General features: G+C 41.3%; 1 protein-coding gene across 4 annotated transcripts in view; it reads right to left on the bottom strand.

Moving 5' to 3' along the window:
* Positions 1-15540: 15540 nt before the first annotated feature.
* tmtc3 (transmembrane O-mannosyltransferase targeting cadherins 3) overlaps positions 15541-27034 on the bottom strand; it is a 59887-nt gene continuing 48393 nt past the window's right edge. For all 4 annotated transcript variants that reach the window (XM_048549002.2, XM_048549003.2, XM_048549004.2 and 1 more), the window contains 3 exons: positions 25728-25897; positions 21260-21486; positions 15541-18155 (listed from right to left, as the gene is read on the bottom strand). In XM_048549002.2, coding sequence (XP_048404959.1) covers positions 17338-18155; positions 21260-21486; positions 25728-25897 — 1215 coding nt within the window. In that variant the 3' untranslated portion in view covers positions 15541-17337. The remainder of the gene's footprint in view (positions 18156-21259; positions 21487-25727; positions 25898-27034) is intronic.

Below are 27034 nucleotides of genomic sequence, written 5' to 3'. Positions count from 1 at the left end.
ATTAGATGGGTTATAGGAGAATGGGTCTGGATGGGATGTTCTGAGGATTAATGTGGGCCAAAGGGCCTGTTTCCACATTGTGGGGATTCAGTTATTCTATCCCTCTTCATTATAAAGCTCTGCAATTTACACATTTTTTTACTTTTCCTGCCATAATGGACAATTTCATGTTTTCCCATGTTACAATCCGTTTTCTATAATGTTCCCCACTCACTTAGCCTATATTTTTGTAACCTGTCCCCCTTGACACTTAGCTAACACGGTGTGAAGCTGGATGAACAATGCTGAAGAAATTCCTGAAGAAGGATCTCAAACCGAAACGTCAAATTTTCCTGCTCCTCTGATGCCGCTTGGCCTGCTGTGTTATCTCAGATTCTCCAGCATCAGCAGTTCCTATTATCTCCTTGAAACTCACTTCCTTTATGTCACCAGCAAATTTAGTAACAATATCACTGTCCCTTCATCAAAGACATTTGTATAAATTGCAAATAATTGTAAATAGTCAGCACCAATCCTTGAGGATTATATATTTTGTCACATGAAAAAGACCCATTTACACCTACTCTCTGCTAGCTAGCCAATCTATCCATGCTAATAGACCATCTTCTATAGCTTAAGCTTTTACTTTCTGCATTAATCTGTGATGTGGCACCTTATCAAATGCCCCTAGAAACATAAGTACCATAAACCCCATCCAACAGATTTTACAAACATGATTTCACTTTCATGTTGAATCTACTTGATTACCATGAACTTAGCCAAGTGCTGTGTTATTACTTCTTCAATAATAGCTTCTAACATGTTCCCCGTAACAGACTGGACTGTAGTTTCCTGCATTACATCTCCCTTTTTGAATAAAGGAGTTAACATTCACTGTCTTTTTATATGTCAATTTAATGTGTCAATCCTGGATCAAATGAGTTTTGGAAAACTAAAATCAATGCATGAATTGTCTCAGAATATATTTCTTTTAATATTTAGGATGAAGTCCATCAGGAACCTATCAGGCCACATCTCCAACAATTTACTCAGTACCATTTCTCTGGTGACCATGGTTTTCCTGAGATCTCCTCCCCATTCCATTTCTTAACTTATCACTGCTTTTGGAACATTACTGATCTCCTTTATAGTGAAGACTAATATGAAATACATGCTCAATTCAGCTGCCATTTCCTTGTTTTTCATTTTCCAGTGTCACTTCCCATTTAGTTAACAAATGCTCAATTTGTTAACTCTTTTTCTTTAAAATTTGTAGAAACTCATTTTTTTTATCGATCTATTGATCTTTCTCTCTAATTTTCCCTTTTTATTACCTTTTTGGTCATTCTTGGCCGTTTTTATATGTTATCCAATATTCTGTCCTGTCACATATCTTTGCACGGTTGTATGATTTTTCTTTCAGCTTTGTGCTATCTTTAACATTTGGTTGGTCCATCCCTTGGCTGTTTTCTTATTCGTTGGAGTATATATATATATATATATATATATATATATTCTGTATATTGTGAAATACTCCATTAAACATCTGCTACTCTATTTCTATTGATCTTTGTTTAATTTTCCACTTCACTTTAGTAAGCTCTGCTTTCATGTCCTCATAGTTGGCCTTGTTAAAATAAAACTAAAAACAGTCTCAAATCCATTTCACTTTCCTTCAAATTAATTGTAAAATTTAATCACATTATGGTAGCTGCTACCCAGGGACACCTCCACTATGAGATTCTGAATTAATCCTGTCTCATTGAACAATACCAGGTCTGGTATAGCCTTGTGTTCTGGTCAGCTCCAGAACACGCTGTTCTAATAAACTATTGTGAAAACATTTTATGAACTCTTCACCCAGGCTGCCTTTGCCCATCTGACTTTTTCACTCAACACTTAGAGTAAAATCTCCCATGATTATCATTATGGCTTTCTAACAAGCTCTCACTGTGGGGAGGTGATGGTCTATTGGCATTATCTCTAGAGTATTTAAAAGAAGGAGCCTTTGTTGTAATATTGCTGGACTGTTAATTCAGACACACGTAAATGGTGGAATTTGAATTCAATTAAAATCTGGAATTAAGAATTTAGGTCAAAACCCATCTGGTTCACTGAAATCCTTGAGGAAGAGTATCTGCCGTCCTTACCAGGCCTGGCCTACATTTGACTTCAGACCCACAGCAATGTTTTTGACTTTTATCGGCCCTTTGGGTAAACAGGGATAGGCAATAAATGCCAGCGACACCCATATCTCGCAAGTGGGTAGAAAAACTATTAAGCCAAAAACCCCAGTAATGTTCTGGGGGCCTTGTTTCGAATCCCACCATGGCAGATAATGAACATAGAACATTACAGCACAGTACAGGCCCTTCGGCCCTCGATGTTGTGTCAACCTGTCATACCGATCTCAAGCCCATCTAGCCTACACTATTCCATGTACGTCCACATGCTTGTCACCAGAAGCTTACACTTCTCACAGTTTACAATTATTCCAAGTTTTGTGTCATCTGCAGACATTGCAGTTGTCCCCTGCACACCAAGTTCTAGACTATTAATATTATCAGGAAAAGTAAGGCTCCTAATACTGACCACCAAGGAACGAGTTGAGGCCCACAGGACCATTTAGGGAACACTGGAATTTCTACTTTCCCAAAGGATGTGCAAATTTATGGAATTTTGGACATATTTGACATTTCAACTCATTTATTTTGTTTTTGTCTTTTAAGAGACTGTTTTGATTGGCAGTGCCACCTACGGTTCTGCTTAAGCACAGCAAGATGTTTATTCCTCGGTACTCAGCTTTAACTACAACAAGGAAATTAGTGCCAGGAGTACAGGTGAGGCGAATAGGGTAAATGAGACATATGAAAGTTTTCTGCCAAAAGGAAGTCTATCCGTTTTTCTTCAAATGATACAGCTAAGCTCATAACTATGTTAAGTGACAAAGGAGCTACTCAAACTTTTTTGACTGGAGAAGAATATATAATCACTTCAGAGTGCAACGAAAGCCAAAGTTAGTAAGTGGGTAAGTAGATATAAAGTAAAATTAAAATGTGAGATAACAAAGTGTGAAGCTGGATGAACACAGCAGGCCAAGCAGCATCTCAGGAGCACAAAAGCTTAAACGTGACTTGTTAAGTGCAGCAGTGATAGAAATTATACTCAAATGAAGTTTACTCACACCTGTGTAATGTTTAAGCTGGAATAAAGTACCATAATCAAGGAAATTCCAAATAAGGTTTAGAGATAGAACAGTTACAGGAAAAGATTCCATCATGCCTGGTGACCAGAACGATGGCTGAACAAAGACTATCACCAGAGGTCACAGAAATGTCGTAAGCAGATGCTAGAGTAGCCGAACCTTTCTTTAAGGGTGGAGATAGTTCAAAAGGTGTGTTCAGTATGTCTTTGCTAATTGAGGTTCAGAAAGCAGATCCAAAGTGAGGAAGGTTAAGGCTGGCAGCTCATATAAAGGCTGAGGCTGGGAGAGTTAAAAGATAAGAAACAGAGTTCTGAAGAGGAAGTGGAGGCAGCATCATGGGCCTGCAGATGAGGAATGGGCAGTTGTCCATCAGACGGTGGCTCCACCAAGACATCATAAATTGTTGCAAGTGGTGCAGGAAATTCCCAGGGCAGGCAGGACATGGACGAATGAAAAAATGCAAGCAATAAACAGACATTTTACCTGGCCGAGACTTCATTTGGATCTCTTCCATAAAACATGTCATAATGTCAGGTAGTAGGAAAACCTCAAACTGACACCTTTAATACATAGAATAGCTGTTGAAGAACCATTCAAACGGGGTGTTAATAGTTTGCGTAAAGGTAGAGTCATCTGCTCTCTTCTTAAAAGGAGATGACTGTTTGGTGATTTAACCTGAGGATCATCACACCTCAGGTGAGGGAGAAGTTGAAAGGAGAGTTCATCATCATGGTAACATCAGCAGGTGGCAGAAATTAAACCCATGCTGCATTGTTCTGCAATGTGAACCAACTGTCCAAGTTAACCAGCAGGACCACTCCTGAGAAACAAAGTAGGATGCCAATATATCCTAACATTTATGGATATGACAACACACTTTTGGAAGCTATTCCTTTAAGGACAATTGCAGATCATGTACTAGTCAAAAAATTAACTCCTTTTTTTAACTCATTATGGAATGCCAACAGCAATTTAGCTAATCCCTTTCATATTAGCCTGTACATATTTCTTGACAAATTCTCATTTGGCTCTCTTCTGAAAATCTTAGTTATTTTTCTCAAGCGCCATCCGAGGGAATTTCAGTCCAGATCCTTACTACTTACTAGGTTATAAAAAAGTGCTGGTCTCTATGTCAATCACCTTTAAGAGAATGACCTGCAATTCTACACCCCGCGTCAACAGTTAACAGAGTTTCAATCTACCTTACCAAATCCTCTCATCATTTGAATACTTCTATCAAATCTGCTCTAATCCACTACTTCTCCAAGGACAACAGTCTCAACTCCATCAGTCTATTCATATAAGTGGAATTCTGCATCCCTGAAACTCTAGGTTTTAATTTACTCCATCACTTTAGCTGGCAAGTCCTAAGCTCCAGAATTCCTTTCCCTCCTCAAACTTCTCTGCTTCTTTATTTATAATATTTCTTAAGACCTAACCCTTTGCCCAACATTTTGAGTTCTGGTCCTAATATGCCTTTAAGTGGTTTGGAGTCAAATTTTGTTCATTAATATCTGCACGATGCACCTCAGAATATTTTATTGTGTTAAAGATGTTCTATGAATGTAAGCAGTTCCAACAACTATGAGACATACCATTGGCAGAAATTGACAAATTAATGAAGACATCATCTCAAATGTAAGACCCCTCTAGAAGTTCAAATAAATCTTCCAAGGCACCTATTAAACCAAGAAGAATGAGGTCAATTCAGGGAATACGAGATAACCTGTAATCAACCGTTACTGTTATATGTTGCCTATAATCACTGCCTTCAAAACAAAATTCTGTGATTTGTAATGTACAAATCAGGAGTATGATGGAATACTCTCCACTTGCCTGGATGAATGCAACTTCAACAGCACTCGATCTCAACACTAGCAGAGCAAAGAAGCCTACTTGATTAGCACTCTATCTTCAATTCCCCCACCACCAATCCTCAGAGGGTGGCAACAGTGTGTACCATTGACAAGATGCAGCGCAACCAATCACCAAGGCACATTCAACAGCACCTTCCAAATTCACAACCAGTACAACCACCATGGACGACAGCTTAAGATACATGGAACCACCACCTCCTGCAAGTTGCTCTCCCACTCACCATCCTGGCAAGGAAATATATTGCCATTCTTTCAGTGTCACTGAGTCAAAATCTAGGAACTCCCTCTCTAACAACACTGTCGGTGTCCCTGAACCCCAAAGATTGCAGCAGTTCAAGATGGTAACTCTCTGCCACGTTCTCCAGGGCAATTAGGGATGGGCAGTAAATGTTGGCTTAACCATCGCTGCCCACATATCATAAAAGAATACATTGTTTAAAAATATTTGCCCAAATACATTGTTTAAAAATATTTGCCCAAAGAGACAATAACACTCTGTAAAAACGCTTTTACCTCCCATATAAAAATATTATAGATTTCCTTTTTCTTTGTTCAAAGTTCCAGAAAGTAGGGCTAAAGTGAGACACGAAGTTTTCAGATCTCTAGACTCAAGGCAAGTGGGAGCTCAGGCTCATTCTGATCTTATGGAGATTCTCTTTCCTCCTGCACAAATTATTGAAAATGTAACCTTTAGGCTTTAGAAACTTTACACATTGAATTGAGCAATTTTGAAATGTGCACCGAAACCAGCCTACACTATCACCACAGAGGGAATTGCTTCTCAGAAACCCGAACAGTAGCAAAGAACTGAGCAGTGCAGGATTACAAGTATTTGAAATAATTTGAACACACACACAGGAAAGAATAATTGTCATAATATTAAACTATGATTAATTATGTGTTAGGAGCAAAGAGAACTGAAGGATTCTTGGCAATGGAGTGACTAGAATCGATCTTGTAAAGTAGATGACAGCATTTCCGAACAGAGTTAGTTGCAGCCGAACTTATTTCCCTTGAGATTCCAACCACTGATAGATTTCCCATTTTAAAACGAAAGGAAGTCTAGTCTCCACGCACAACAATAAATGATGTAAGTAACAAGGAACTCCAGCTTGAGCTCATGTCCAAACTGAAGGACAAGTTATAAACATATAGTGACAGGAAGAGGCCATTCAGGGTCTTTTCTGTTATTCATGTGTATTGTGGCTGATTGACTCCTCTTACCTACAGTGACCCTGTAAACCTTAAACCCCTCTTCATAGAAAAAACCTATCAATTTTTATTTTAAAATTCTTCATGGAATCTCCAGCCTCTACAGCCTTTTGGGGGAATTAAGAGGCTTCCAGATTTCCATACTCCTTGTGTGAAGAAATGTTTCCTGATTTCACTTCTGAACAGCTTGCCAACCTTTAATGATGACAAATCTCCTGGCAACATAGAAATGCTTACACCAATTTGCATCATTGTAGTCTCCTAGCATTGAGTCTAAAATGCACTTAGTGGATAACTGCAGTAAATTCATTTTGCTTATCCTAAGTTGATCACAGAGTCACTCAGTTCATGCTAATGCCCTGTAGAGTAATCTAGGCAGTTCCATCACCCCCACCACCCCCACCCCAGCCCCACCCCAAACTCAACTAATGCATCAGTTATTTCCATCCTTTGTAACACTGAGTACATCTGGTCAGATGGGGATTTGTTTAGTGAGAGTGGAAAAGGTGGAACCATTTGCAAAATCAGTCCCGATGGAGCTGAAATCTAGTAGAATCAGGAATGTCCAAATGTTGGAAAATGGTAGCCTGATAGTTATGATATTGAAGTTGCAACTCTGATGCTCTTTGAGTTCAAAAATCTGACCATGGTAACTCGTGACAATTGAACTCAAGAAATATGGAAGTTCTAGTGCCACTTTGTTGCTAAAATAAAAATAATTTGTTCACCAATATTAATTATGCCCCATCTATTTAAGCATCTAATAATGCAGCCATATCCCTGCTATATCCTGCTCCTCGCTCATCTTTCTCCAGTCACCACATACCTCGTGTAAGATAGCTCACTCATTTTGAGTTGTGCTAATTTTTGAACAGAATCTATTTAATTGATTTAATTGAATTGACAAATGTCAATGGTTGACAATCCAACAAAAATATAACGCAAGGGTGCAGACTCTTCTGTTCTTTTACTAATTTTGAATATTTTTGCATGGTTTCTCCTCAAGACCCTCATCCATTCTTCAATCACCTCATGGCACCTCTCACTCTACTGTCCAGCACAAACACAGGATTTGGAATGCCTGTTCTTTTACCTTCTCATCATCCAGTGATCCAAACATTCCTTCTGATTGAAGAAGCAATGTACTTGCCTTTTTTTAAAAATTTGGAATGCGTGATGTCAGCTGCCCATTATATGGCCTCCTCTGCATTGGTTAAACCAAAAACAGACTGATTGGGCAATCATCCAGTTTGACTCTGGACCACCGGTCACCAAACATTTTAATTAGATATCTCGTTCTCACCGACCTCTATGTAACGAAAACCAAAAGTGCTGAAGATCTGGCAATACCCTTGGAGAGAGACTTTTCCTTGGAACTCCTCTCTGTCCTTGGCCTGCTGTTTGTTTCTGACAGAAACTTTGATGACAACACCTCATCTTTCAATGAGATACTTTAGAACCTTCCAGACTCAGATACGAGTTCAACAACTTCAGACCCTTACTGCCACATGTTTTATTTTCCAAGACACCATGTGGCAAAGTTAATTAGTATGCTCAACATGACGAGTGGGCTGCCAATTTCCAAACTGGCTCACCTTCCATAATTTGGAGGAACCTGTGCTCAGACATTACCTTGCCAAATTATAATACCCTTTAATACTTTAGAGCATGAGAGGACAGACCACAATTTGCAAATGGCAAATCCTACCCATGAACGTTTTAGCAGCCAATGCAGTCAGACCTGCCAAATATTTTTTCTGGTACTTTCTATTTTGATCTTATGTTACACCTCTGCACATGAGCTAATTTGCATAGAAGAAGTTTAAAGATTGTGATCCTGATGCCAGCTATAACAGGTGCAGTCAGACCTGTCAAATATTGCTGGTGTTTTCCGTTTTGTATTCATGTTATGCTACTAAACATGAACTAATTTGTACAGAAGAAATCTAGGAATTGTGATCTTGTGACTCATTCTGACTCAAGTATCAATCTGCTGCTTTCCGTCCACTTCTTGTTAAAATGCCAAGCTACTCAGTTACCTTCCTGACCACTCAGAGTCATTCATCATTACATTTTCTTGACAATGACTCTACAAACTGCTTATTCCTTATTCGGTCAAAGCTGGCTGATAATTATTAAAAACAAAGTGAGTCACTTATTTTCATCATAATGACAGGAAGGAAGCATAAGTTCTAAAGGACTGTATTGCAGATTACCTCATGTCCGTACCTGACCTAAAGCTGTGACTCAGTGGCTCTGACGTCTGAGTCAGAAAGGTGTTGATTCCAAGTCCCTGACCAAGGGCAGATGTTTACATTGCTGTATTAGGAGGGTGCTGCTCGGCTGGAGGTGCTCTCTTTCAGAAGGCACTGAGGCCCTGTCCAAGCTTGCAAAGAGAAAGGGGAAACCTTCCTAGTTTTCTGGCCAATATTTATTATGAAGTTGACGTACTGAAACAAATTTTCCCATCAGCACCACATTGTTAATGGAAATTTTAGTGCTGCTTCGGGATGTCCTACATGTTCCCTGCCCTGCTCGAGCCTTGTTTGGATCAGTCTCACGAGCTAGATATGCCTGGAAAAGACATCGGAACGGGGTGTGCTTGAGACAAACTAACGTGTGAATGGGAGACATCAAATGTGTGCCCCTTACTCGCTGCAGTTGTAGGGCTGGACATCTCTTTCACCTCCATCCCAATGTGGCAGATGGCCGATGCCTGGACCATTGGGTGCACCTACAGCCCATTTTCTGCCAGTCATTGAGATTTCTAGCCTCTGCCACAAAACTGGGATTGATGGATGTTTGGTAGGCAAGGGGAATTGAAATGATCAAATTTTAGGGGAGAGGTGCAGGCTGGAGCGGGAAAGATCAAGGAGCAAATTGTGGCCAAGGTGTCAATTGCGGTAACTCGTTGGAGGTGATTTTAAAAGATTGGATTAATGGACATTTAGAGAGGTAGAAATTGATTTGGGATAGTCAGCATGGTTTTGTGTGTGGAAAATTGTATCTCACAAACTTGACTGATTTTTTTTGAGGAAGTTGCCAAAAAGATTGATGAGGGCAGAGAAGTTAACATTGTTTACTTGGACTTGCATAAAACCCTGGCCAACATTCCACATGTTGGAATAATTAGTAAAGTTAGGTCACTTGGAATTCAGGGTGAGCTCACCAGTTGGATACATAACTGGCTTAATGGTAGGAGACAGAGAGTGATGGTGGTGCAGAGAGATAATGGGAACTACAACATTGTGGGCTGAAGGGCCTGTTCTGTGCTGTACTGTTCTATGTTCTATGTTCTACAGTTGCTCTTCAGACTGGAGGCCTGTCACCAGCGATGTTCCACAGGGATCTGTTCTGGGCCCTCTTTTGATTGTCATTTACATAAATGATTTGGATGAGAATATAGAAACCATGGCTAGTAAGATTGCAGACAACACCAAAATTGGTGGCATAGTAAATAGATTACAAAGGGATCTTGATCAAATGGGTCAACGGGCTGAAAAATGGCAGATGGAGTTCATTCTGGATAAATGTGAGGTATTGCATTTTGATACAACAAACAAGGCTAGGGCTTATACAGTTAATGATACAGCCTTGTGTAGTGCTGTAGAACAGAGGGATCCAGGGGTTCAGTTACATAATTCTTTGAAGTTTGCATCCTATATAGACAGGGTGGTTAAAAAGGCAAATAGCAAGCTTGCCTTCATTGTTCACTGCTTTAAGTACTGAAGTTGGGAAGTCACGCGGAGGTTGTATGGGGCATTGGTGAGGCCTCTTCTGGAATACTGTGTCCAGTTCTCATTGTCCAGCTATAGGAAGGATATTATTAAGCTGGAGAGGGTTCAGAAGAGACCTATCAGGATGTTGCCAGATAAGGAAGATTTGAGTTACAGTATAAAGAAAGGCTAAATAGGCTGGGATATTTTAAACTGTTGCATAGGAGGTTGAGACCTGATAGAAGTTTATAAAATAATGAGGGGTATAGACAGAGTTATGGTAGTTGTCTTTACCCTAAGATGGAGGATTTCAGGACTACAGGATACATTCTTAAAGTGAGAGGAGAGAGATTTAAACAAGACATGAGGGGCAAATATTTTACACAGAGGGTGGTTCGCATGTGGAATGAACTTCCTGAGGAAGTGGTGGATCTGGGTACAATTATGGTTAAAAGACATTTAGATAAGTATGTGAATAGGAAATGTTTGGAGGGATATGAGCCAGGAGCAGGCAGCTGAGACTAGTTTAGTTTGGGATTATGTTTGGCATGGATTAGTTGCACGGAAGGGTCTGTTCCCAAGCTGAATGACTCTATGGCTCTATGAGCAATCGACCAGCCTTGATGCCAAATGAATCTCCAGCCTCCAAAGTTTTTTGAGGAGAGAATTCCAGCTTGTCTTCCTCTAGGGGAGTAGAGATGTTTTCTTCTGAAGAGGAGGCAGCTTTGTTAACTCCATTTCTCTCTTCATAAAGGCCACCAGACCTGCAGACTTCTCCAGCACTTACTGCTTGTATTTGGGATGGGGACATGCCCGATGTCCCTCTTACACAGCATCTTATCTGATCCTACATTGCATTTGATAGAGACCAATAGCGGTAGGTGTAAAATGAGTGTCAGACTAAGGCCAGGCAGAGCAGGCTAGAAATCACTCCAGCTGGAAATGCAGCATCTCTCCAAAGTAGCATGTTGCCAGCATTGGACTGAAGTATCAGGCCAAGATTTCACTAATGCCTGCAGTAAACAAATATCCAGCAGGTAAACAATTTCAATTAATTGGCAAGTCATTTGAGGGATAGTGAGAATAAATTTCTTCAGGGTGAATCATAGAATGCCCTACAGTGTGGAAGCAGACCTTTTGGCCCAGCAAGGCCATGCCAACCTTCAGAAGACCACTCCATCCAGACCCACCCCCTACCCTATCTCTGCAACCCTGCATTTACCACGGCTAGTCCACTTAGCCTGCACATCCCTGGACACAATGGGCAATTTAGCATGGCCAATCCATCGAACCCTCATATCTGTGGACTGTGGGAGGAAACTTGAGCACTCAGAGGAAACTCATAGAGATGCAGAGATAATGTAAAAATTCCATACAGACAGTAGCCCAAGGGTGGAATTGAACCCAGGTCCTTAGCGCTGGAAGGCTGCAGTGCTAACCACTAAGTCCCCTTGCTGCTCAGTGGGTGTTGTAAAGATCTGGGATTCACTTTCTGGAAGCATGGTAGATTCAGGTTTCATAGAAAAAGGCAATTTGACATGTTCTTAAAAGGGACTAACTTACAGGATTATGGGAGAAAAGCACAGACAAATAGGGCAAAGTGCAGCGGTATGGCAAAGGGACAACACAGACTCAATAAGTTGAACGGACTCCTATGCTGTAACGTCCTAGGTACAACAACACTCAAGAAGCTCAACATCGCCCAGACCAAAGCAAGCTACTCGACTGAAACCTCTCATCACCCTAAATGTTCACACTCACCACCACCAGTACTCCTTCAACACCACCTTTCAAACCTGCAACCTCTATTACCAAGGATAAAAGCAGGAAATGCACGGGAATACATCCACCAGCAAATTTCTCTTCAAGCCACAAGCCATCTGAGTTAGAACTGGACAATGTTTCCTTTGTGCTGGATTAAAAGCCTGGAAATCTCTTTCTAACGCATTGGGGGTATCCCTACAGCACACGGACTGCAGGTGCTCAAGAAGGCAGCTCACCATCTCCTTTTCCAGGGCAGTTAGGGACTGGCAATAAATGTCGGCCTAGCCAATGATACCCAATTTCATTTCTTTGTACAGAATCCCACATAGGAGCAGTAAGAAAAAAATGATTTAATGACCTCCTGTCTCAGAGGTGAGTGTGCAACCATTCAGGCAAGTCTGGTAATAAATGACATAATATTTGCCTTTCTTTTATTGAAGCAAACCTTTCACATGATTATAAATGACCAAACACAAATATCAAATTTAGCAATAAGTTGGAGCTCCTTCCTGTTTTTAAAGTCATTTATATTTTGATCAAAATAGTGGCGTTTTATTTTAAAAGAAAGAAACAAGATCTAAATTACAATTGCAGGAAATAATTCAACAGGAACTTTCCAGCCGAGTCACACCCTTAAATTTAGCCCGAGGTAAAAAGTGGCTGATTAGGTACTGCACAGTAACAATGCTGGTGTGAGAACATTAGCGGGAGAGTGCTCAGTAGTTGAACATGTTTTAATGTATATTTCTTCTGACTTGAAGGAACTGATATTAAAATTCACATATGGAATCATACCTTTGACATATTCACCCATTATTCCCAAAGAAAATGTTTTTAGAGAGTGACTGAATACAACTCTCCACTGACATATCTTCGAATGAATACTTGTCGGTCATTACAATTAAGAAATTAGAAGGATGTTACAATGCATGGAGAACAAAGCTAAAGGTAATTTATGGCTGTGGCCAACACACTAAACGCACCATAATATTCAGCATATCTTATTACATTTAGGATTTTTTGGGGGGATTTTTTCAGCTTCATAGGACTTTCCATTCAAGGTCATATATAATATTGTTGCCAAACTTCCTGGTAAACTGTTACAGTTTGGCCCAGCTGCCAATACTTGACTATTTTGAATCAGAAATCAAGACCAACCCTGATGATCATAGTTACGTGGTAATGCTTCGCGTGAATATCGCCTAGAATCATTGGAGAACAAATGCAAAGAACTCTGCCACTCTTTCGTGAAATCACTGCTCAATTCCAAACTCCACTTATTTTGACTTTAAACAAATAGCACAGAAGCTACCAATTCCACTTAACTAACTACAAATCCAAAGGGACGACATTTAACAATCGTTCAATGCAGTGAGTGGGGAGATTTTGAAACTGGTGAATTCCATGTTTAGGCCATCAGGCTGTAGGCTCCCGAGGTGGAACATGAGGCGCTGCTCCTCTAGTTTGTGCGTGGCGCCATTGTGACACTGGAGGCGGCCCGGAATGGACATGTCACCCAGGGTGTGGGAGGAGGAGTTAAAATGGTTAACGACTGGAAGGTGTTGTCGATAATCATGTACTGAGCGCAGATGCTCTACAAAACAGTCGCCAAGTCTGCACTTGGTCTCACTGATGTAGAGGCGGCCACATCGGGAGCAACAGATACAGCAGACCAGATTGGGGGATGCACAGGTGAACCCCTGTCTGATATGGAACGTTTGCTTTGTGCCTTGGACGGAGGTAGGGGCAGCTGTAGCACTTCCAATGGTTGCAGGGAGAGATGGCGAGTGTGGAGCAGATGAGGAAGTCACAGTGAGTGGTCCGACAAGAAGCAGACCAGGGGTGGGGCGGGAAATATATCTTTGGTTGTGGGGTTGGATTGTAGGTGGCGGAGAACGATACGTTGGCTGTGAAGGTTGGTGGGGTGATGTAAGGACCACTAGCAAACCTCCCTGCTAGGATATTGATGCTTCTCTAGTTTTAGGTGCAAACCAGTCTGTCTTGTACAGGGATAATGGGAACTGCAGATGCTGGAGAATTCCAAGATAATAAAATGTGAGGCTGGATGAACACAGCAGGCCAAGCAGCATCTCAGGAGCACAAAAGCTGACGTTTCGGGCCTTCTTGTACAGGTCCCACCTGCCAATGATCCATATAACCGAAGGCATCCCTTCTACAGCTATTTAACTGTAGTATCTTCCTATTACTACTCTCACTTGCACATGACACAAAGGCTATCCCATATAAGCCTTGACGTTGTTCTTTTCAAGTTCGTTCCTGACTACCTTTGCAGGGCCTCATTTCTCATTCTGCCTATGTCATTAGGATAAATATGGACCACAACCTCTGGCTGCTGACTGCCCCACCCCTTTTAGAGTCTTCCTTGATCATGGCACCAGAGGCAACACACCAGCCTGGTGTCTTGTACGTGGCCACGGAAACACCTATCCACTTTTCCGTGCTCCTGTAACATATTCCAGTTCTAACAAACGATCACAGACTTCAAACATTAACTCAGCTTTTGTCACCATGGATACTGCTTGGCTTGGCTTGGCCCACTGAATGCTTCCAGCCTTTTCAATTCATGAATTTAAAAAAAAATTGTCATTTGTTACAACCGCGCATTGGGCATTGTCACAGGGTTTGTTGATTCAGTTTCCTTTGAAACTGGCTTTTGTTAAAGCCCCTACAAGGGCCAGTACTTTAGCTAATTAACCTATTGTTTTAGTTTGCAAACTAGCGTGACGACATTCTACCACGTTAAGAGTCACAACAAGATTCTGCTCCGATGTTATGAAACTCCTCTTGGAGAAAGTGGAACTCGAACCCAAGCCTTCTGGCCTGGAGGTAGATGTGCCACCGTTGTGTCACAAGAGCCCACAGATTAACAATAATGCTTGTTCACTTTTGAACTGGAGACCTTTCACATGTTAGGTGAAGTAACTGCCATTACAATATGTAAACAGAGTTACCATGCCATTACATAATGAAGGCAAGACAAAAAAAGACCCAAAAGAACTGTGGATGCTTTAAATCAGGAACAAAAACAGAAGCTGCTGGAAAATCTCAGCAAGTCTGGCAGCATCCGTGAAGGAAAAAACAGAGTTAACATTTCGGGTCAAGTGACCCTTCCTCAGAATTTAGAACCTGTTCTGAGGAATGGTCAATCAATCCAAAATGTTAACTGTGAAGGCAAGACATTTTGGGAAACAGTTTAAATTTTCAAGGGCTTCAATTGGTGTTTGGATGTTATAATACTCATGTCTCCTTCTGGCAAATACCAATTATGACCCTCTTTGTCAATCTTCTGCTGCTGAAACAGCACTTCTACACTGAAGTCACAGGAAAAAAAGACAAGGCTATGGGTCTAATTTTAGATTGCTCTAGAAAAGGGAGAACATTGGAGGGATGAACCAAAAGTCATCTCCCTGTGCGACTTCAAAGGCATTCAGAAGTTCTCCCTCAAATCTGGCAGCATTGACATTAATGACTTGGGAGTGTTTGCTGCCAATCTCTCAAAATGGTGACACCTTATCCATCAAGTGGCATCACACATTGAGTTACAAAGTTAAGAATGTGGCAGAACAGCAGCAAAGAAATAGAAGGAAATCCTGAACTGTGGATCTCATGAGCTCAAAGACCTGCTGCTTGGGAATCAGCACGCCGAGTTAAATGAAGGCTCATGGTAAAAAGTCACAACACTGGGAGGGAGTCATTCTCAAAACAAAGGGCAGCTGACAAACCCACATAAATCCCCTTACGAAGAGAAATTGGGCCAAGGAGACAATTTTCTGAAATTCAAAGTTTATTTGTATTCAAGCAAAGACAAAAAAGTAATCCATTTAGGAGACAGGTTATACTACTTGTTAGTGTCAATAAAACATAAATCAAGACATTGGAGTCATCAGTATTGAGTGGCTTCGCTTAAAAATGTTTCTGCTTAGTGATTCCTCAAAAACTCAGTCAATTCTCTATGAACTGACACGACAAAACTGAGAACAACTGTGGAAAAATCTGCAGCATAAACTCATCAGAAATTTCAACCAGACATAATTTGATGCAATTCCTGCAACTACAGCATTACAAATAAGAAAGATGTAAAATCTTTGTCCTTAGTATAATGAGAATTGAAACATGAAAGTAGAGCCAAAAAAATAAGGTTTGACCCAACGGTGACTTAAAGATAAATGAGCACAAGATATTTAATTTTCAAAAAAAAACAAAAAATTGGTGCATGATGAGTCAAAAACTAAATGTTTACACAAGTAATCAACAAAGAAAAAAATCACAAACATATTTTTTTGTTAAAATGTGCTGCTTCTTTGTAACATTTGTATCAGGAGTGGTTTATCAGAATAGCAAAGATATTTATATTGCCACAGTAACTAAAATTTGTGCACAGAAAATGAAAACTGAGCTTATCCCAGCACTACCCAACATGTGAAAACAGCAAACAAAACACTCAGTTATATATTACATAAATAAGAGGTTGTGGAAGTGTGCTACAGGTTGTATAACAGTTTCAGAATTCAAAAATTCAAACAGTTCCTCTCATACTCAAGGAAACAGTTTTGAGTCCTCCGGAAATGTTTTCCTTTTAAACAAAGATACTCAGGTTTCCTGAAATGTTGTGTTAAATTTGCTAGCTCTACTGTACAACAGCACCCCTTAAATAACCCATCACTGCAGAACAACATACCCTAAATTGTATCCAGTCCTGTGGCCACCAGCTATGACTCATACATGCTGCTTACTGGCCAGAGCAATAGAGGAACTGCTTACACCAGTGGGTCTGGGTGACAAGCCAATATAAGCCTTTGAAAGCTTGCTCTCTTTCCCAGTTTCTGTTTCTGCTTCTTTCCGAGGCCACACTGTGGACACGATTCGAATCTGGTTCTTTGAGCATTGTTCCGGCTGCTACATGCTGTGGTTGCAAGGGGGAGCAGGGGCAGAAACAGAAGTTTTTTTAAACCAAGCCCCATTTAGGTATCGCATTGATCCATACGCACTTCCCAACAGGACCGCCAAACAGCAGCCGAAACGGTGAAAGTTGGCAATTTTTTACCCACTCTCTCAAGCCAGTGGTATCAAAGCAGATTGTGGGGTCTCAGATGAAACCTGCTAATACGTTTGGATTCAACTTGAATATTCTAATCTGTAATCCCACATTTTGAGATTCATTTAAGCATTGAACCAATAGGGGAAGACCACAAATTGTTTGATCTACTGGACCATCCAATAACATTAGGCTAGCTAAACATCTTCCCAAACCTTCAAATTGTGGCATGGTCCTGAAATGCAAGGGATTTACCAGAATCTGCACTGTTTTATGTGAAAGGCTACTCATTTGAGTTTACTAAGGTGAATGGAGGTAGGAGCCTTTAAGTTTGTTAAATTAGTGTTTACATTTGATTTCAGTCAAACCATTTGCTTTGTTGGCATTTATTATGATTCCTATTTAAGTTACTTTGCATAAAATAAATGCTTCCTACATGGCAGGAAACTGTAAACCATTGTTGCCACAATAATATAATCAAGTTAAAAGGACGATGATCTCACATCCTCAGCTTTCACAATTTTCATTCTATTCAACATTCAAAATGCGTTCAATCTCTTCCAGCCGCTTTAAGGCTGCAGCTCGCTTCTTTTCAATCTCTTTAATTTCTCTGTTGGACTTTTTTTTCGTCCGTTTGTTTTGAGATTGTTTTGAATTGCTGGAAAACTCTGGGTCACCTTCAGAAGCGTCGACTATTTCAGAAGCTTTTCTCTGTTCACTGCTGTGCCTCTTCTGGTTCCTAGTGGAGGTTTCACTTCCCCCTCGCTTTGCTGGGCTGATGGCTGGTGTTGAATGCTCCATTGCACCTCCACTGCCCTGAGCTGCTATTTTGCTGCGCACAATGCTCAAATGTCGGTGGATGTATTCCTCTTCTGGTGCTAAAGCCAAAGTCTCAGACAGACAAGCCTCAGCCCTCACGAGGTCCTTCTCTTCAAAGTACACCACACACAGGTTGTGCTTTCCCTGAACGTTGGAGGGATCAATCTCCAGAATCCTCTCAAAGCACTGCTTGGCTCCTTTAATATCTTTCTTCTTGTTCATGAGAATATCCCCCTTCAGGATAAGGCCTTTAATGTGGTCAGGGTGGTGATACAGTAAGTCCTCCAGAACTGGAAGAGCTTGCATCTCCATCCCAGTTTGGGAATATAACAGTGCCAGGTTAAACAGTGCGCTGCGGAAACCTGGCTGCACCTGGATGGATTTCTTCATCCAGGATTCAGCTTCGACATTCTCCTTGTTGTCCATGGCAAGCATACCCAGATTGAAGTAGCCATTTGCATCCTCAGGTTCCATTTCCACATAACTCAAAAACCGCTTCTTTGCCTCAGGTCTCAGGCTGGCTTCACCTGTTAAAAGACATGTAAATGTCAAATCATTTGGTGCTTTAAAATTCATTTTCTGCACGTCAATCATCTTGTTAATTAAACTAAATTTCAGCTAGCAGCAGCTGCCTACAACCATGACAAATCACTCTTCTTTTCTTGGACCCAAATTACACTGATGTGTTGTAGTGATGTGAGATCGCACTCATTGCTAAATCAATTGTTCATTAACTAAGGATTCTAAACAAAAAAATCAGGCAAAGGCACGGAGATGGAGTTAGATCCCAGAGCACCCACGATTTTACTAAATGGTGGAATAATTAATCTAACGGCTTTGATCTACAGAGATCATAATTCCACAGATTGAGAGAAAGATAAGCAAAGTGCTTAGGAAATTCACTCAAAGGACATAATATGGTACAGAATGCATTAGAAGTTGAAAGGTTACATTTTACTGAATACCTTTTGACTTAATGTAAAACATACTACAAAATTACAGTTTTAGAATCCTTCCATGTGAATTAGCTTATTAGAATTCATATTACTGCATGCTTCCCACAACTCGTTAAAAGGTGGAGGGAGGTAAAATGCTATTTCTCATTTCCAAAGGACATCAATGAGGTTACCAAGTGGCCAATTTCCAAGTCCCTGAATGCAATATTGTAATCCTCAGCTTGACTTCAAACGAAGAGAATGCAGCGCAGAGCCAATTGGACATTTTTGAAGTGCAGTCACTGTTGTAATATCAGAAACACAACAACATGTGTGCATATCAGGGGCTCACAAAAAATACTAACAAACCCTGCTAAGCCTTACGCTTTCAAAAACAAAAAGGAGTTTTAGGGATAAATATTGACGCCAGGACACGGGGGGTAACTTACCTACTCTTTTTTGAAATTGTGGCACCTTTTATGCCCAATTGAGCAAATTGACAGAGTGTAAGCTGGCAGTGCAGGACTCCCTCAAAGACTGCAACGGAAGTCCAAATTATACACTCAGGAGTTGCTTAGAAACGGACTTAAACCATGACTTTCAGACAGGGCACCCAGTTTTCAATTAATCTACTAAAAATGTTTATTCTTATAAAATTGAATAATTAATCCACATTAAGTGCATCCAATTTCATCCAATAAGTAGAATGGATTAATTAATTATTCCTATTATCAAAATGATCCCGTATATGTGCGGACACAGCTTGTGATATCAGCAGGTGATAGGACAGGCCGCAGTCTGTGTCTGATCGCACTTCCACAGCTGATATCAGGCACAGAAGGAGAGGCCGAGGAAGGCTGGAGATAAGGCTGAGGCGGGGTTGGAGGTGAACAAGTTGGCAGTGCCCGAGGTGTAGCTCTCCTTAGCTGCTGCACTGACCTGCTGGAAGGCCTAGTCCAGGTGCCACGCCACATGGGGAGGGGCCTTTTGCGGAGCTGGGGAGATGCACTCTGCCTGCTCTGCCCACCCCCCCCCCCCCCCCCCAAACAACCTGCGGCAGCACCATCCCCCATCTCCACACCCAAACACATAGCTGCAGCTGGGACAGGTGATACCAGCTGGTTGCAATGCTGCATTCTTGTATTATGCATATTCATTGCTGCACCTGATTATGATTGCATTCACAATAAATGCAGCCCATGTGGGAAGATTTGAGATTTTCAGCCAAAGTAGATGGAGATGTTCTTAATTTATTAATTCACAAAATATAGTGGTCTTTGACAATCTCTAACTGTTCTCAAAAAGATGGTAGTCACAACTGAGCAACATTTTAGGCTATTTCAAAAAGCAATTAAAAAGGTAGGTCATGACAAAGGAAGAAAGGCTTGCGTTTATATAGTGTCTCAAAGCACTTCACAATCAATGATGTACTTTTCAAATGTAGTCTTTTGTTCCCTTTATTCATTCATGGGATGAAGGCATCGCTGGCTAGGCAGCATTTATTGCCCAGAGGGCAAATAAGAGTCAACCACATTGCTGTGGGCTTGAAGTCACATGTAGGCCAGACCAGGTAAGGAAGGCCGTTTCCTTCCCTAACGGACATTAGTAAACAAGATAAGATTTTCCAACAATCGACAGTCATCAGTAAATTCTTCATTCCAGATATTTTGTTGAATTCAAATTCCACCATCTGCCATGGCAGGATTCGAACCCAGGTCCCCAGAGTGTTATCTGGGGCTCTGGATTAACAGTTCAGTTATAATACCACCAAGACATTGCGTCCCGTCGTTATTGTAAAGCAGGAAACATGGCAGTCAACTTACAACTAGCCGCCAAACACTAATTGCTTTTAAGATGATCTTTAAGGAATAAATATCGGCTAGGACCTTAGGAAGAACTCCCATCTTCTTTGACATAGCACCATGAAATCTTTCAGATTTACCTAAGCATGCAAATGAGCCCTCAGTTTGACATTGCTTGCAAAGGACTGCATCTACAACATTTACTTGAACTCCACTGGGCATATCAGCTTTGATTTCTGTAGAGCGGGAAAGGAAACCAGAACTCTGACTCAGAGTTGGGCATGTAACCATCTGGGTCACAGTGGAAGGACGGAGACCAGCCTGGGGATATTTGTGTAATTACCACATTCTGTCATCAAAAAGATTCAACACAGATCTAAGGAACAAGATTAAATCATTCTTTACATTTACAACTTCCAAATACATTCCAAAACATCAATCACTTTTTTAATTTTGTGTATCTTAAGTGTTTCTCATAGTGCATATAAAGAACCTTCAGTTGGAAGACAAAACGTGAAAAAGATCAGCACTGACAAACTTTCCAGTTTTCAAGTGTGTGAAATAATGAGTTTCGACAGCTTCAAATGAAAGGTTTTGCGATGAGTGTTCAGCACGTTCGATTCAACTTCATTATTCGACTCCAGTGGGATTTTCAATCCTTGAGAGATGACAGCTACGGACTAAATTAATAACACAGAAGACTTAACCTTACTACCAACTGATAAAAAGACATTTACCTCAGGCATTTGGACTCTACCAAAAGCACCTCACAAAACACCGACAGGTTTTATGAGAAAAGTTTGAAGCCAACTTTAAACTTATAACACAGGTTCTACGTTCAGCACATCACTAATTTAAGCAAAGATTGCTTTTAAGGATAATGTAGCCATTTACCTGATTCTTGCATAAGCAGACCAGAGTTAAACAGTGCCAGCTTGTGGTTAGAACTGATTTCTAGAGCTTGGTTGAAATGTTTCAAGGCTTCAGATGGATCTTTGAGCTCAATATAAACAATCGCCAAATTATACCAGAGGTCAGCATTGGTCTTATCCAACTCCAAGGCCCTTATGTAGGCATCTCTGGCCTCCAGAGGCCTGTCCATCTTCAGAAGTAATTCACCCCTGAGAATCAAGCAAACCATTTAGTGAGTAGCCTGTGCAAACATTGTAATTCTGAGTCATGGAAAGAGGCAATAAATATATCCCACTGTTCTGAGAGATGAATGGAAGAGAAAGAAGAAAAATGCGCACTTATATAGTACCATCCACAATCTCAAACATTCCGAAACAATTTAAAGCTAGTAAGGTGTTTTTTTAAAACACAGTCACTGCTGTAATATAGGTATGGCAAGAGCCAAATTTGGTAAGGTAATGACAAAGTGGTATTGTCGCTGGGCTGTAACCCAGAGACTCGGGTAATATTCTAGGTAAATGGATTCAAATCCAACAATTTGGAAAAAAAAACCTAGAATTAAAAATCTAGTGGTAACTATGAGACCATGTATAAACCAATCTATTTCATTAATAGGCCAAGCAGCATCTCAGGAGCACAAAAGCTGATGTTTCGGACCTCGACCCTTCATCAAAGGGCTTCGCAGTGAGGTTAAAATTGTGATTCGAGATAATGGAAACTGCAGATGTTGGAGAATCCAAGAATAACACAGCAGGCCAAGCAGCATTTCAGGAGAACAAAAACGGTCGTTTCGGGCCTAGACCCTTCATCAGAAAAGGTGATGATGGAAAGGATCTTATGAAGGGTCTAGGCCCGAAACATCAGCTTTTGTGCTCCCGAGATGCTGCTTGGCCTGCTGTGTTCATCCAGCTTCACACTTTGTTATCTTGGATTCTCCAGCATCTGCAGTTCCCATTATCCCTATTTCATCAATGTTCTTCAGGGAAGCACAACGCTGTCCTTATTTGATCTGGCTCACGTAATTCAAAGCCCATAATGTGATTTGACTCTCAACAGCCTTCTGAAATGGCCTCACAAACCACTCAGCACTTACCAACAGCTAGAGAGAATCTCACAAAAGAAATTAAACCAGAGACACCACTGGCATCAACTAAGACAGAGGAAACAACAGTCAACACAGGCCTGTCAACCCTACACAGTTCTTTCTTATGGGGATTTGAGCCACAATTGCAAAGCAGTCAAGCAAAAGCCTGACAAAGTCGTACAGTATGCCCTAAATAACACCATCACATTTTCTGCACCATTAGTGGGACCAATCCAGCAGAGGTAACATCACAGTGGTATACCACCAGGACAGAATTGCCCTGGGAGTCCTCAACAGGGACTTACGACGCAACGGAAATCTCATGGTATCAAGTCAAACATAGGTGAGGAAAGGTTCTGCTGATTACCAAATATCTTTCCGCCCTTGCTGATAAACCTGTGCTGTTCATGTGCAGCACTTGCAGGAAACACTTAGGGTGGCAAGGGAGCAGAAAGTACTAAAGAACAAAGAAAATTACAGCACAGGAACTGGCCCTTCGGCCCTCCAAGCCTGCGCCAATCGAGATCCTCTGTCTAAGCCTGTCATCTATTTTCTAACGGTCTGTGTCCATTTGCGCCCCGCCCATCCATGTACCTGTCCAGATATATCTTAAAAGATGCTAATGTGTCTGCGTCTACCACCTCCGCTGGCAACACGTTCCAGGCACCCACCACCCTCTGTGTAAAGAACTTTCCACGCATATCTCCCTTAAACTTTCCTCCTCTCACTTTGAACTCATGACCCCTAGTAATTGAGTCCCCCACTCTGGGGGAAAAAGCTTTTTGCTATCCACCCTGTCTATACCCCTCCTGATTTCGTAGACCTCAAATCAGGTCCCCCCTCAATCTCCGTCTTTCTAATGAAAATAATCCTAATCTACTCAACTTCTCTTCATAGCTAGCACCCTCCATACCAGGCAACATCCTGGTGAACCTCCTCTGCACCCTCTCCAAAGCGTCCACATCCTTTTGATAATGTGGCAACCAGGACTGTACACAGTACTCTAAATGTGGCCGAACCAAAGTCTTATACCTATACTCTAGGTAGGGGACTTCAATGCCAACCAACAAGACTAGATCAGCAGCCTTGAACTGGTCAAGTCCTAAAAGACAAAATTGCAAGACTGGATTGCGGCAGATGGTGAGGTAACCAACCAGAGGGAGAAACATACTTGCCTTACCTTCAAATATGCCACATCTGGTCATCAATATTGGCGGACAAAGAACTCCACAAACATCCCCAACCTCAATAACAGGGAATAAAAACAAAGTTTCTGGAAAAAAACAGTTGGACAGACAAAGACAACTGAACTATTCACCCCTCCAGCCTGATCGTTATCAACTCTGCCCATCCAACTGTTCTTCTCTCTCTTAGGCTCTATCCTATTGTTTATTCCCTACCCCATACCCTTCACTTTTTTCTGCATGTAAACTGACATTTTCCCAGTCACCATCAGTTCTGAGGAAGGGGCACTGGACCCAAAATGCTAACTGTTTTTTTCCTTTACAGAGGCTGCCAGACCTGCTGAGCTTTTCCAGCAACTTTGTCTTAATTCTAGATTCACAGCATCCACAGTTCTTTCAGCTTTCATTCAATAACAGGGAAGCCCAGCGCGTCAGTGTAAAAGGTAAAGTTGAAGCAATTGCAAACGATCTTCAGCTTCAACTGCTGAGTGGATGATCCACCCTGGTTTCCTCCAGCAGCCCCCAGGTATATCAATTCACTCCACAAGATATCAAGCAGCTGGAAGCACTGAATGCAGCAAAGGCTATTGGAGCTGACAACATTCTAGCAACATGCATTTCCAGTACACCTACAACACTGGAATCTATCCAATAACATGGAAAATTCAGTTATATTCTATACACAGAAAGCAGGACAGATCCAACCTGCCCAATTACGGTAATCTAATCATGACACTGACTTCTGGTCCTGGAAGTCACTACCAAGCATGGACCCCTCCCCTCGGAGGTAAGTTCCAGCCACAATGAGAATAGAGGGAACGCTGCCCACAACAGCAGGTCAGAGGTTCAGAATCTTGCAGCAAGTAACTCATCTAATTCCTCAAAGCCTGTCAACAGTCTACAAGGCACAAGTCTGGAGTGTGATGGAATATTCCCCACTTGCCTGGACGGTCGCAGTTCCAACATCACAAGAAACTCAACACCATCCAGGACAAAATAGCTGCTTGACTGGCACCCCATCCACAGGCATTCATCCCCTCCACCACCCACACCCAGTACCATTTGCAAGATGCACAATTCGCCAAGACCGCTCAGACATCACATTCCAAATCCACAAACTCTCGGATTTGGAAGGACAATGGTAGCAGGTAGATGGGAGCACCACCACCTGCAATTTTGTCTCCAAGCTACTTACCAGCGTGACTTGGAAACATCACCTTTCCTTCAGGGTCACTGGGTCAAGCCCTGGAACCCACCCCTTATCTACGTTGTGGTCTAACTACAGCAAATGGACAGCAGTTCATGAAGGTGATTCACCATTATCTTCATGAGGGCAACTACAGATGGGCAGCAAATGCTGGTCATCAGTGATGCCACCAACCCATGAACAACCGATGAATAGTTGTGCACAGCGAGGTCCCACAAATTTGGTCAGGTACTAACTTGTACTCCTGCAAGCATCTGCACAAGAGACTATTGTAATCTCTATTACCACAAACTGAAATTGGTTAACAGATATTGGCAGATAACACAAATCTTATCATATATAGAAGAAATAGTCTACACAAATTCATTGTTTGATTCAGATAACTAACCCTGTATTTTTTTAAAAACTAGAAATACAATAACACTGAGATGCTATCACAAGACTGACATTTTAGCTAACTCTGGAATGCCTGAGCAAGCCACACAGCTTTATCAAACTGCTTTCAGGAGCTCAAGGGGACTTCTCAACATTCACACCTCGAGAAGGTGCCAACAAACAATAGCCTTACCAATGGAACAGAAAACAAAGGTTCAGCTTTAATAACCTAAAAGAGGCTTCCAGGGTGATGAGGTTTTGACAGTGCAGAGAAAGAGAAGCCATTCCCCCAGTGAGTGGGTCATTAATGAGAGATCATTGATATAAAACCATAAGCAAAAGATGAAGACAATAGTTGGGGAGACTTTTTCACTTAGAGCTGTAGTAATCTAGATTACTATCTGAATAGGTGGTGAAAGATAAATATTTTTCAAAAGAGAATTGTAAAGATACTTAAAGATGAGGAATTAGTTGCATTAGAGACAAAAATCAGTAAAGTTGAATTCAGCAAGATTAAGCACAGTTGCTGTTTCAAAGAGCCAGCACAGACAGAGGAATACTTGACATTCCTCTGCCCAGCAAGTTTTGATGGTTCTATACCTGTTGATGTATGCCTGCTTAAAATCAGGTCTCATACTGATCGCTTGACGGTACAGTTGGTCAGCTTCCTCCAAACGAGATTCATTCCCTCGAATCAAATTTGCGAGATTGATGTAAACATTTAGGTGATTGGGTGCAACACGTGCTGCATACTTCTTTCCTGGTATAACCTGGCTCAAAAAAGAAAACATGCAAAAATTCAATGATCCATCTCAATTCTGTAATAGGTTTTTCAAATTGTATTTTATACAAATGATGGACTAGGCAACGCAATAGAAATTAATTTATTCCAATCCATGACAGTAACTTGTTCTTGAACAGCATTAACAGACTGGTTTCCTCTAGAAAGCTCTCTGCCTACATGCACGGCAGACTCTTTCTTAATGGGAACAGGTGGTGGTGACAGAGAAGGAGCATAGCCCCACACATACAGACCACCGGAGTGGGACACTAATATAAACAAAGCCAGAGTCAGCCAATAACCACGATCATTTGCGAATGCACTGTGCCTAAATCCAGAAGCAGACATGTGCAATGATTTTGATAGCATCTAATCCACGCCTATGCAGTCAGCTCTGTGTCATCATGTGGAATTCCAATTTCATTATATATATGAATTACACATGTGCAGAAAAGGACCGTGCAACTGAAAAGGAGGCCAGAGAAGGGTGAGGGAAGGAGCACAGGGGAAAGAAAAGGTGAGGGAGGTGGATGATCAGCAAAGGGAGGGCGGTGATGGGGAGGTCGGGCGATGGGAGCAGGTGGTGAAGGGGAAAAAGGGGGGTATCTCCTTTTCATCTTTACAGCTCCCACTCTTCCTGCCTGACAGATCTCACCCCTCTCCCTCATCACAAACCATGTCTCTCATACAACCGCAAGCTTCAGATTTCATACCTCGCTTTCTCAAGTTTGTTATTTATAGCACCATAACATACGAGTTCTGATGAAGGGTCACAGGACCTGAAACTCTAATTCTGATTCTTTTTCTTCACAGATGCTGGCAGACCTGCTAAGCTTTTCCAGCAACTTCTGTTTTTGTTCCTGATTTACAGCATCTGCAGTTCTTTCGGTTTTTATTTATAGCACCTGTTTGATCCTCAGAGCTTTTCATATCAGCAATAAAGACAAACCATGTTTAAGTAAACGTCATCTTCGGTAAACACGCATGCGTGAATTTTGAAGCGATGCATAGAACAGGTGTGGAGTCAGTAGATATAGCCATAGGGTTGAATATTTCACAGCAGTGCAGACATTTAACATAATAAAGGCAAACATCAGGACTACCTAACTTTACGTGGCTTCAGTAT

The sequence above is a fragment of the Stegostoma tigrinum genome, chromosome 18, assembly GCF_030684315.1.
Source record: "Stegostoma tigrinum isolate sSteTig4 chromosome 18, sSteTig4.hap1, whole genome shotgun sequence".
NCBI classification, from domain to species: Eukaryota; Metazoa; Chordata; class Chondrichthyes; order Orectolobiformes; family Stegostomatidae; genus Stegostoma; species Stegostoma tigrinum.
This window is presented reverse-complemented; position numbering and strand designations above follow the sequence as displayed.